Source organism: Mixophyes fleayi, chromosome 8, assembly GCF_038048845.1.
Source record: "Mixophyes fleayi isolate aMixFle1 chromosome 8, aMixFle1.hap1, whole genome shotgun sequence".
In the NCBI taxonomy this organism is placed as follows: domain Eukaryota; kingdom Metazoa; phylum Chordata; class Amphibia; order Anura; family Limnodynastidae; genus Mixophyes; species Mixophyes fleayi.
The window spans coordinates 10,773,864-10,786,595 of NC_134409.1; the positions used below are offsets into that span (position 1 = coordinate 10,773,864).

At 42.7% G+C, this 12,732-nt stretch overlaps 1 protein-coding gene across 1 annotated transcript in view; it reads right to left on the reverse strand.

Moving 5' to 3' along the window:
- Window positions 1-2,869, reverse strand: part of WLS (Wnt ligand secretion mediator) — a 31,547-nt gene extending 28,678 nt beyond the window's left edge. The window contains exon 1 of the mRNA XM_075181884.1: window positions 2,659-2,869. Within this exon, the coding sequence (XP_075037985.1) occupies window positions 2,659-2,764 (106 nt within the window). The 5' untranslated portion in view covers window positions 2,765-2,869. The remainder of the gene's footprint in view (window positions 1-2,658) is intronic.
- Window positions 2,870-12,732: the final 9,863 nt, after the last annotated feature.

Consider the following 12,732-nt stretch of genomic DNA (forward strand, 5'->3'; position numbering starts at 1 on the left):
CTATCCGCTGCCACTGATGTACACCCACCAAAAAGAGACTGGGATCAGCGGATGCACAAAGGAGGATCATGTAAAACATTTCACAAGCTATGACCCACTTTTAGGTATTGCAGAAGTAATTGTTTATAGAGCAATTCAGAACATTCTGGATAGTCCCGCAAACAACAATACACTAGATAATGAAGTTATAACCACCCAATGTGCAGGAGGTGCCAGACAATTCAACAGGACCGGACATTTAACAGACAGTCTCTCTTGTCCAGCAGCACCATGTAATGTGGTCATGTGACTGATGTACTAATACAACATATAACCCTTCCTGACATCAGGACAGCTAACTGCTAAGTGTGTAGTTACAGTTCTGTTACATATAGCTTAGAAAAAAAATATTCAACTTTTTTTAAAAAAATAAACAAAAAAAACTGTATATCTAGGTCTGCAAAGAAGCAAACAATGATTTGTCCAGTGTGTGTGTGTATATATATATATTTTGCTTACAATTAGAAGACAAACAAAAAGGTCAAACTCTGGAATGTACACAAGGTCGTTACTGAAAGATACATTTAAAGTTCACAATACTAAACTTTAAATAAAAAAAATAAAACCAAAACAAGCAGAATGTACAATGTAGATAATAAGTCACCCAAGATGGATATTTTAAAGAACCAGAATGAGAAGTACGTCAACTGAGATCAATAGAATTTACCCCAAAAGTTGTCCACCAGTGTTAAATTTTAAGGTGCCTGGCTTTAGGAACGTTTCAAGCCATGCATAAGGATTGTTTAGCTGCATTAGGAAATGGTTAATAGGCTTTAGAAACAAAGCAATTTGCACCTCTAAATTCCAAGGGGTATATTTACTAAACGGCAGGTTTGAAAGAGTGGAGATGTTGCCTATAGCAACCAATCAGATTCTAGCTGTCATTTATATAGTACATTCTACAAAATGACAGCTAGAATCTGATTGGTTGCTATAGGCAACATCTCCACTTTTCAAACCTGCAGTTTAGTAAATATACTCCCCACAATTTGCTAATCTCCATGTTTTAAAACAGCAAAATGAACCAATTTATCCATCCTCCTTCATTTCACATTCTGGGACTTTATAATTATTTTTACATGTTTATGCCAGGAAAGCTGGTAAAACTCCAGACTGGCCCAGTTATCTATAATAAAAACATAACATATCCTAAAATCAAAGCATCAGCAAAAATTGTTACAATGAAAAATGACTAATAAAATAGGACATAAAATGACATTTCATCCTCAGATACAAAGTACCAGTTTGCCAATTTCTCACTTGCAGATCTAAAAGGTTTTATCACGATTGTTGTACCCATTGAATTCACCCACAATGACATAATCTGGATTATTTGGGATCTCCTGTTAACATTTAAAAGCCTTGCAGTTTCCCCAATGCATTTTAAATGAAAAATAGGTAGGTATCCATGCAAAGGAAATAGAAGAGTAAGCAAACAAACAAATTCACAATCAAGATGGGTCTGCAAGACAATAGTTATGCCAATTATACACACTATTCAGAAACATTTAATTCTGTCTCTTCAGGTTTGTTGCAGAGAGGTGCTGTAACATGAAATGAAACAATTTAATTTTCATTCACATGCATCAAAGGCCAAGCTATACAGTGATTCTTTTGTATTTAACCATGCGGTGGCCTTAGGGAGAACCTAAACAATTTCCTTATTTAACATAATAAACTGGCCAAACACTGAATGGGTTTCCTGTGTAAAGTGTTGTAATTGACACTAATCTCTGTGAAATGAACGCTGGGTAGCAACAGAAGACAATATTTGCATTAGTAATAGAGGAAGACAATTAGGAAGTAAATCACATTCTGATAGACAAAAAGTTCGAAAGAGTTTTAGGAAATATAAACAATTTGTTTCCCCATATGGCATGTAAAGTGGTAGATTATAATTCAGTTTCCCATCTCACAAACCAGCATCACTATTTCAGACACTTAATACAAGGTGAATTGCAATCTCACACTATTGATAGAAAGGAAGTTTCCAGCTTACTCTATATGAGATCACCTCGGATTTCTCAAAGTAACTTGGAAACTCTTATTTTATTTTCAGTATCTGCAGCATAGTGAATGTATCACTTGGGTTATTATTATTTATATAACAACAGGTCTAAACTAAAATAAACTCACCACAACAAAACTTAGAACAACGTTGGAAGCTACATGACAATAGTCTGAGTTACAGAGCACCTGGGTGGTTTAGTAAAAGCAGAAAGAGTGGAGCATGGAGAGGAGACCACCCTTCCTGGAGATAAGAGCCCACAACAAAGGCTGGTCAGGGAGGAGCCGGGGGTTACACTCCGGAGTGGGACCACTTTGATTTCCCATTTGCTTCTATGTAAAACTTTCCTGATTAACCCATGAAGCGCTGCAGCCTGGAAGTTCGCTGCGATAAAGTGGGGAGACCCCCCCTCCTCCCTCCCAGGCGCCGGGGCCCGCAGACAGAGGGGGTGGGGGGCTCTGGAATTAAAGTCTCCGGCTCCCCCCTCTCTGTCTCCCGCAGGAGGAGAAGCCGGATCATCACACCAGGGTATGGAGGGGTCTCCCAGGCATCAGGAGCAGGGGTTGGGAGCCAGTCCTGAGACGGAGAAAAGTTTTGGAGCAGACACTCACCGATCAGCCCCCCGACCAGGAATGCCAGCACTTGGAAGATCAGCAGGATAACTCCGAACAGACAGAGCTTCTTGGTGCTCATGTTCTCTATGATAGCCCCGGCCATGGCTGCGCTCTCGGGGGGTAGATTTCTGGGGTGTCCGGACTCGCTCCCAGCGCTCTGCTGCCTCCAGATTTATCAGACGAACTGCCGCAGCCTGGAGTCACGTGATGGGGCTCTGCTGCACCTCCCCTGCCTGCTCTGCTGGTGCTGCAGTGCCTCTCAGTGACCAGATCAGTGTCCAGCACTCAGTGACCATATCACACACAGTGACCAGATCACACACAGTGACCAGATCAGTGTCCAGCACATAGTGACCATATAACACACAGTGACCAGATCAGTGTCCAGCACACAGTGACCAGATCACACACAGTGTCCAGATCAGTGTCCATATAATACATAGTGACCAGATCAGTGTCCAGCACACAGTGACCATATCACACACAGTGACCAGATCAGTGTCCAGCACACAGTGACCATATAACACACAGTGACCAGATCAGTGTCCAGCACACAGTGACCATATAATACACAGTGACCAGATCAGTGTCCAGCACATAGTGACCATATAACACACAGTGACCAGATCAGTGTCCAGCACACAGTGACCATATAACACACAGTGACCAGATCAGTGTCCAGCACACAGTGACCAGATCACACACAGTGACCAGATCAGTGTCCAGCACACAGTGACCAGATCACACACAGTGTCCAGATCAGTGTCCATATAATACATAGTGACCAGATCAGTGTCCAGCACACAGTGACCATATAACACACAGTGACCAGATCAGTGTCCATATAATACATTGTGACCAGATCAGTGTCCTGCACACAGTGACCATATAACACACAGTGACCAGATCAGTGTCCAGCACACAGTGACCATATAACACACAGTGACCAGATCAGTGTCCAGCACACAGTGTCCATATAACACATAGTGACCAGATCAGTGTCCAGCACACAGTGACCATATCACATACAGTAACCAGATCAGTGACCAGATCAGTGTCCAGCACACAGTAACCATATCACACACAGTGACCAGATCAGTGTCCAGCACACAGTGACCATATAATACTCAGTGACCAGAACAGTGTCCAGCACACAGTGACCATATCACACACAGTGACCAGATCAGTGTCCAGCACATAGTGACCATATAATACTCAGTGACCAGATCAGTGTCCAGCACACAGTGACCATATAACGCACAGTGACTAGATCAGTGTCCAGCACAGGTTAGCTTCCCCAGTACACAGTGACCAGATCTTTGTCCAGCACAGGTTAGCTTCCCTTGTGCACAGTGACCTGAAAATATTCTGTGACCAGATCAGTGTCCAGCACATGTTAGCATCCCCGGTGCACAGTGACCACATAATACACAGTGACCAGATCAGTGTCCAGCACAGGCTAGTATCCCCAGTACACAGTGACCAGATTAGTGTCCAGCATAGGCTAGCATTCCCAGTACACAGTGACCAGATCAGTGTCCAGCACAGACTAGCATCCCCAGTACACAGTGACCAGATCAGTGTCCAGCACAGGCTAGCATCCTCAGTACACAGTGACTAGATCAGTGTCCAGCACAGACTAGCTTCCCCAGTACACAGTGACTAGATCAGTGTCCATCACAGGCTAGTTTGCACAGTGCAGAGTGAGCAAATTAGTGTCCAGCACAGGCTAGCAACCCCAGTACACAGTGACCAGATCAGTGTCTAGCACAGGCTAGCATCCCCAGTACACAGTGACCAGATCAGTGTCCAGCACAGGCTAGCATCTCTAGTGCACAGTGACCAGACTAGTGTCCAGCACAGGCTAGCATCCCCAGTACACAGTGACCAGATCAGTGTCCAGCGCAGGCTAACATCCACATTGCAATGTCACCAGATCAGTGTCTAGCACAGGCTAGCTTCCACAGTGCACAGCGATCATATAATACATAGTGAATACACAATATATAGTGACCCCCACAGTGACCATATAATACATAGTAAAAATATAATACATAATGAACACACAATACACAGTGACCATATTATACATAGTGACCCCACAGTACACAATGACCACACACACAAAAGTTTTCCTATGGTTTTTCAGCATTGTTTCAGTAACGCTTGTGGTTTCATAACTGCCCGAAAAATCACCTAAAACAGTAAACCGCACTTTAGTAAATGTCCCCCATAGACATCTATGGATCTATTTAATAAGGGCTGACGAGCCAAAATGCTGCATAAACACTGGCAAAAAACTCTTTCCGTTTTTTGCTATTTAACATTACTGGAGCTTAGCACTGTCCCTGTAGAGCTCCCCAAAAACAGCACTAGTCAGTTTATTAAGTTGCGCCCAAGTAACGCCATCTCTGACTTTTGCAATGGGATCCGACTGAAGCCTCTCCGGCTTCGCTGGATCCCTCACCTGTAAAAGTGCTATGATCCCTCCATTCGCTGACAGCATCAGGTGAATAGCAGAAAAGCTTTGTGTAGGAGGTGGGGGCAATGGTAAATTACAGCAGTATTTCATTACACATCTCTGCGATTTGCATTGATGCTTATTGCACATCTGCCTTATAGCACTGGGGTCATGAGTTCAATTCCCGACCATGGCCTTATCTGTAAGGAGTTTGTATGTTCTCCCCGTGTTTGCGTGGGTTTCCTCCGGGTGCTCCGGTTTCCTCCCACACTCCAAAAAACATACTGGTAGGTTAATTGGCTGCTAACAAATTGACCCTAGTCTGTGTGTCTGTCTATGTCTGTGTGTCTCTGTCTGTGTGTGTGTGTGTGTATATTAGGGAATTTAGACTGTGGGCCCCAGTGGGGCAGGGACTGATGTGGGTGAGTTCTCTGTACAGCGCTGCGGAATTAGTGGCGCTATATAAATAAATGATGATGATGATGATGATTGATTGTTACTGCGCTGTCTTCATAAATAGCCCCCGTAGTCCCTGTAGTTGGGCAGCACGGTGGCTCAGTGGTTATCACTTCTGCCTCACAGCACTGGGGTCATGAGTTCAAATCCCAACCATGGCCTTATCTGTGTGGAGTTTGTATGGTTTGCTCCGGTTTCCTCCCACACTCCCAAAAAATACTGGTAGGTTAATTGGCTGCTATTAAATTAACTATAGTCTCTCTCTCTCTCTCTCTCTGTGTTAAGGAATTTAGACTGTAAGCTCCAATGGGGCAGGGACTGATATGAGTGAGTTCTCCATACAGCGCTGCAGAATTAGTGGCGCTATATAAATAGATGATGATGTAATGTTGGGTTACAATGCTTAGCTGTAAAGCTGAATGATATCTGTATACTGCACACAGTAATGTAGTACAAGGTCATTGGACATGCGGAAGCTCCAGACCAGTGATGGGCAACAGATGGCCCCATTGATGCCTTCAGCCCTCAGCCCAGCCCTGTTATAGTGTGTAAAATGCTGCTGATACCTTATTACAGATAGGTGTGTCTTTGATAATACATATTGTCTTATCTTATTACTGAGATTAAGGGTTCTGTGCGGCCCCTTTTGAAGGTTATAAGGTCGCCCATGTGATCCCTGCAGTGTGTCATGTGCCTATCACTGCTCCAGACCATTCTAGTTAGTAAATACCGGAGTCTTTCTAGTTCTGTATTCTCCTAGGAGTGCTGTGCAGTGATCACACTTCTATCTCAGTTGAGGAAGTCTCCTACAGCTGCTAGACAGTGGTGTTAGTGGTGGTTTAGCAATTGCAAATGCAGGAAAAAAAGGAGCAGTCAGCTGACCATATTGTGGTCACAGTGGGACCCCGGGACCTCTGCTGTCCCGGTGCATTTTCTACCCCTGCTAAATCTATTGCTATGCCACTGATTGTACGTTTGGCTATATATAACATTCTATACAGCTGGGGCTATATAATATGCGGGACAATTGGTGGCTAAATGTACTGGACAATTGTGACTGGTCAATACATCGAGCATGACTTCTTATATATCGGGTATTGGGGCTGTATGATTTGCTGACCATGAAGATGTCTAATATTTTAAGTTTATGCCACAGGCCATTCTAACCGTTCTACACTTTTTAACCTAATTATTTAATTTTTTTACTGTACTATGTGCTGTGTTAAGTCTGCATGGCAATAATACAAACACTGGCATCAATAAATAGCAGAGGCTCATGGGTAGACATAATGGTTGGCCGCCTTCCTTGCTACCAAATACATGATATTGGGCAGCACGGTGGCTCAGTGGTTAGCACTTCTGCCTCACAGCACTGGGTTCATGAGTTCAATTCCCGGCCATGACCTTATCTGTGAGGAGTTTGTATGTTCTTCCCGTGTTTGCGTGGGTTTCCTCCAGGTGCTCCGGTTTCCTCCCACACTCCAAAAACATACTGGTAGGTTAATTGGCTGCTAGCAAATTGACCCTAGTGTGTGTGTGTGTGTATGTTAGGAAATTTAGACTGTAAGCTCCAATGGGGCAGGGACTGATGTGAGTTCTCTGTACAGCGCTGTGGATTTAGTGGCGCTATATAAATAAATGGTATTAATAATAAATGTGGAAGAACTTTTCCTAATTACAAACTTCAATGGAGTTCCTAAAAGACTTTTCTAACACTAAATTATTGTCTAAGCCGCTAACTACCTTCCCCCACTAAGTACCCTAGTATCTACATTGCCATTGTTCTACTTATGCTCTCATTATGTTTTCCTGCACACATTTATGGACATCAATTTGATTATTGATTATAGTTCTGATAATAGACATGGAATTTTTACACTAAAATAAAAAGATTTTTATGTAAAAATATATATTGTGTGAGAGCCAATTCTCTTGACTCTGTTATAAAGGAATAACAAACACAAACCAATTTGATACTTTTTATATATATCATTATAATAATGATATATATTGGGCCTGATTCATTAAGGAAAGTTAAGTAAAAATTGAGTAAGTAGTCTCCTGGACAAAACCATGTTACAGTGCAAATTAGTTTTCTATTTTGCATATAAGTTAAATACTGTCTGTCTTTTCATGTATCACACAAATAACAACTTTAAATGTCAGTGTACAAATAAGCTATCAAGTATTTGTGTGCTACATGAAAAGACAGACAGTATTTAACTTATGTGCAAAATAGAAAACTAATTTGCACCCCTTGCATTGTAACATGGTTTTGTTCAGGAGACTACTTACTCAATTTTTTACTAAACTTTCCTTAATGAATAAGTTAATGAATTGTTGCCACAGGGCTGATTCATTAAGTAAAGCAAAAAAATGAGTAACTTTGCACCTGGGCAAAACCATATTGCATTGGAGGGGGAGGTACATTTAAAATATGGGGACAGATTTATAGTTGGGGTAGGGCATGTCCTAGATCAACTTTAAATTTCAGTGTAAAATTAAAGCTATCAAGTATTTGCGTGCTATGTGAAAAAACAGCCAGTATTTAAATTATGTGCAAAATAATAAACTAATATGCTCCCCTTGCATTGTAACATGGTTTTGTCCAGGAGAAAACTTACTCATTTTTTTTCCACGTATTGCCTACAGTGTAACCACAGCACAGATTCCTGTGAGTTCAGCACTGGATCTAACAACTGTTATTGTTGCAAGGTTGACTGAAGATACAAAAGGGCAAAACTGATGAATGTTGTCTTAGATATCTTGTGTGCTGCAATGAGATCATGTCTGAAACGTACAGCACATTGTTACACAACGCAGAGCTGAGGTCTCTTGTCAAGGTGTCTGCCTAGGTCAAGTGCACCGTGGAGACGCAAACACCATAATGGTTACATTTAGTGATATTCCTGTCACCAAACTAAACCAAGCAGAGGAAATACTGTATCTGAGGCAGAGAGAATATTTAGCAGGGTAGCTGGACAATTTTTGCGTTAAGTTTTTATCTGTGTCTAGTTAATTAAAAAAAAACCTGGCTTCCTCTGATTGTACATACTGGGCCTGAGTCATTAGGGCACGCATGCTGTGCGCAGTACGTAAGCCGGCTCTGCGGACTCCCGAAGTCAACAACGAACGGATCTGAAGATACGTGTCATGACTGTGGGTGTAAGTTTACTCTGCTGTACTAGACCCAATCACTGCAGGGTACGTACAATACCTATGTGGGATATAACAACTCAAAACAACACAGAAAAAAAAAAAATATATAATCATCATCATTTATATAGCGCCACTAATTCCGCAGCGCTGTACAGAGAACTCACTCACATCAGTCCCTGCCCCATTGGAGCTTACAGTCTAAATTCCCTAACATACACACTAGAGTCAATTTTGATAGCAGCCAATTAACCTACCAGTATGTTTGTTGGAGTGTGGGAGGAAACCGGAGCACCCGCAGGAAACCCACGCAAACACTGGGAGAACATACAAACTCCACACAGATAAGGCCATGGTCGGGAATTGAACTCATGACCCCAGTGCTGTGAGGCAGAAGTGCTAACCACTTAGCCAACCATGCTGCAATGTGTAGATATATATATATATATATATATATATGTATATATATGCATATATTCAATTAATGTTGATATTATAGTCATTTACGATTCTACATGGAATTTTTTTAAAAAAAATTGTTTTAAAAAAAACCAAACATTTATTAGGGTGTACTGTACATAATAGACATTTTTAGTTGCCCCTGATTGTGAACCCATGTCATAGCATGCATACGATACTGACATAATTATGACTCAGAACTTAGACTAGACCTCTAGAGATAGTGCAAGAGATAGGACAGACAACGAGTGTACTTCTTTGTGTCTGACTTGGACGTGGCTGCACAGGAACGCCCTTAGGGGGGTATTCAATTGTTAGCGAGACCGCTGAAATACTCGCGCTCCAAAAATATTACCGTTAATATGGTCAGGGAGCTGCGAGCTGAAATTCAGCGAGATATTACCGTATTAATGGTATTTACACGCAATATTACCGTATTAACGGTAATATTTTTGGAGTGCGAGTATTTCAGCGATTTCGCTAACAATTGAATACCCCCCATAATGTACATTGACTACGTGAATCTGCCTGTTCACCACCCCGTTCCCACCCCGAAATCGCAGTCTGTAGTGTCATTTGTGCACGAAGATGACTTGGACGTGGCTGCGTTCTGTTGCGTATTATCCGGTTCTAAACCTGCGCAGACTGATTTTGCGGATGATACGCACAAAATCGACAGATATGTTCCTTAATGACTCAGGACAACTGTGTTTTACTGATTGATCGGGCTTGGAAATAACACAATTGGGCTCTACTTGTATTGATAGCAGGCCAAGATTTTTTGCATTAAAAATGGGATGAGCTCTGGATTTTAGGGGTGGGGCTTCACAGTGGCTGGGGGTTGGGCTGATCAGACATGGACTAAACAGAATGGGTGTGGCCTAAAATATTCTAATTTCTAGAATTCCGCAGTCTTATATTGTGTATAAGAGGAATGTGTACGGAATCCTGATGTCAGTTTATTAAAGATGTAATGTTTTGGGATGGAGCGGATCTTAGTGATCCGAATGGCTTAAAGGAGCTGTCCCATAAAAATTTGCTATGAGACTCAGTAATTTCTGATTACGCCTTGGATTTTTGGCCATTTTAAAGGTTTTCCCACAGCCTCGGCAAAACAGTTGCACAGGTTCAGGTTGGTAAGCATGTGTATCTAAGCACGCAGCACACGGCACGGCCTGGATGAAACTTGGTGAATGGCAACTCATATTATCAGATGTCTACTGAACTTCTGACATGTTAAATCTAGAGCATAAAGGATTCCCCAAAAGCTCCTGGTAAAGTGCGCATCAATGTCCCAAATGTTCAACAAATGAGATTTGCATCACTTACCTTTTCATATTAAGATGTATCGAGTTTAGCGCTGAAAAAGTTAGATTCTAGCCATAGTTTTTCTCAATGCCAGGTCTTGTAGGGGAGCATTTCAACATTTTACATCTCTTACTGTAAAGAACCCATTTGGCAGCTGAGATCTGTCTCCAACTGCAAGGGGTGGCATTCTTTCCTCTGCAAGGTCATTATACTGAACAAGTTGCTATAGAACTTTCTGTATGAGCCCTAAATATATTTATTTACAGTGATCAATGTGACTTTGCATTCTAGAACCTGTCAAGCTTAGCGATTCCGTTCAGGTCACAGCCATTTCTATAGCTAAAACATGTTTTTTAATCAAGTTTGGGGAACGACGCAGGCTCAGTAAGAGACCTGTTTGCATTACTGACTGAACCGTCTGATGTCTGTTAACATTCTGGGCCTGACTTTGCAGATGATGAGAGAATTCCACTAAGTTGGACCCTGGCCAGGACGTCAAGAGCACACAGTGTGTGTACTCCTTGCCAACCTCTTTCCATCTAGCAAAATGACTCTTTTGTTAAATTAGGAACACCAGTTTTAACCCCCTGCTGAAATACACGGGAGCAGACAAGCATTTATAATTAAACAGAGCAGCAAATTATATCTGTTTTTGGCTAATGAGCAAGTTGGCAGAGCGGAAGATGTGGTGGCAACTACGACTGACAGCAACCAGACCAATTAGACTGGGTATCTATGTTATATCTGGGGCTTGTCCCTACTCACTTTAATGAAGTCATGAATATTCCTGTTCAATGAGCTCGGCAGGAATAATTAAGCGCTTTCTGCGGAAAGCACAGAGCCATAAAGCATCTCTTATGGGAGAATGTGATCATGGAGGACGTAATTTTCCATTGCTATCTGACCCTATAGATGCTGCTGTTTCTACGTCAGTGCAACAATTTGGTCAACCTATTTTTATTTTGTTTGGTGGATAATTTATCGGCCTTGCTTTATGATATCTGGGCTGTCAAAGTGAATTTTTGCTCTGTTTACAAGGTTTGTTTTTCTGGACTTTTTGCATATAATTGTGTATTTTAGATAGGTAGCATGAACTTCCTATTGTACTCGCTTGTTCTGTCAGTTGTATGTATAAAGGAAACAATTACTACCAACTTATCAAACACTCATTTTGGAAGTGTTTCATGATTTAACGCATAATAACGGAGGCTAGGGGGTGTCAGGCGCCGTCCGGAGGGACGGCCATCTGTCCTCTCTCTCGGCGCGTCAGGCAACCAGACGCAAGACTTCTAGCCGGACCACCAGGGCTTCTGCTAGGCAAGGGGACGCTATTCTAACCTCCGGCGGCGGCCGATTACAGCGCCGCCCCCTCTCTCTTTCATTGGCTGCCTACAGTTTATAAGGCAGTCTCTGTCCTCCCACCTGTGCCAGAGTATTAGGCCTTCCTCCCTGTTCCAGCATTCCTGTGTTATTTGGCTTGCCTGACTCCTCTGTTATTCTTGTGTCCTTATTACCCGGATTGTCTTGACTACTCTTTTGGATCTCCCTAATGTATTGTTGCCTGACTGTTACCGACCCGGCTTGGCTGACCCTCCTTCTGGATTTTTCGCTTGTACCAAGTTGCCAGCACGTTACCGAACCGGCTCGTCTGACTACTCTCATTGCGACTCGAGGAAGGATCGCGACCTGCGTGTCTCCTGCAGCGCAGCCTATACCTATTTGGGGGGGATCCCCGGTGAAAACCAGGGGCACATTAGATTCCGCACCTTCCTTTAAAATTGTGCCAATGTTAGCAGGTACTCTACGCTCAGTTGTGACAGGGGGCATGCCGTGGGACCGAGAGGACATCCCTACATGATGTGGGAGCTCTCTTACACATAGCACAATCAACACTCTTTCAACTCCCCAAATAAACCCCAAAATGGTAAAGGACAAAAGTGGATCGATTTCCAATAAGCTGAAGCACTAAGGGGGACAGGTACAAAGTTCTTGGGTGTCCCTTGGGGGCCCGATAGCGGGGACAGATGTGGGCCCCATCTCAATATGGCCATAAATGGCTCCCATAGTCCGAATTGTCACACCCCTCTGAAAGATCACTCTTTCTTTTACCATAGCTGCTTGCACAGCCTGGGTTAGGGGGGCAATTAGCAGTAGCATCGGGGTCAGGGGTCACTCTCGGTGACCCTGCCAATAAAGCCGTCATACTTATCAGTGATTTAGACTACTTATGA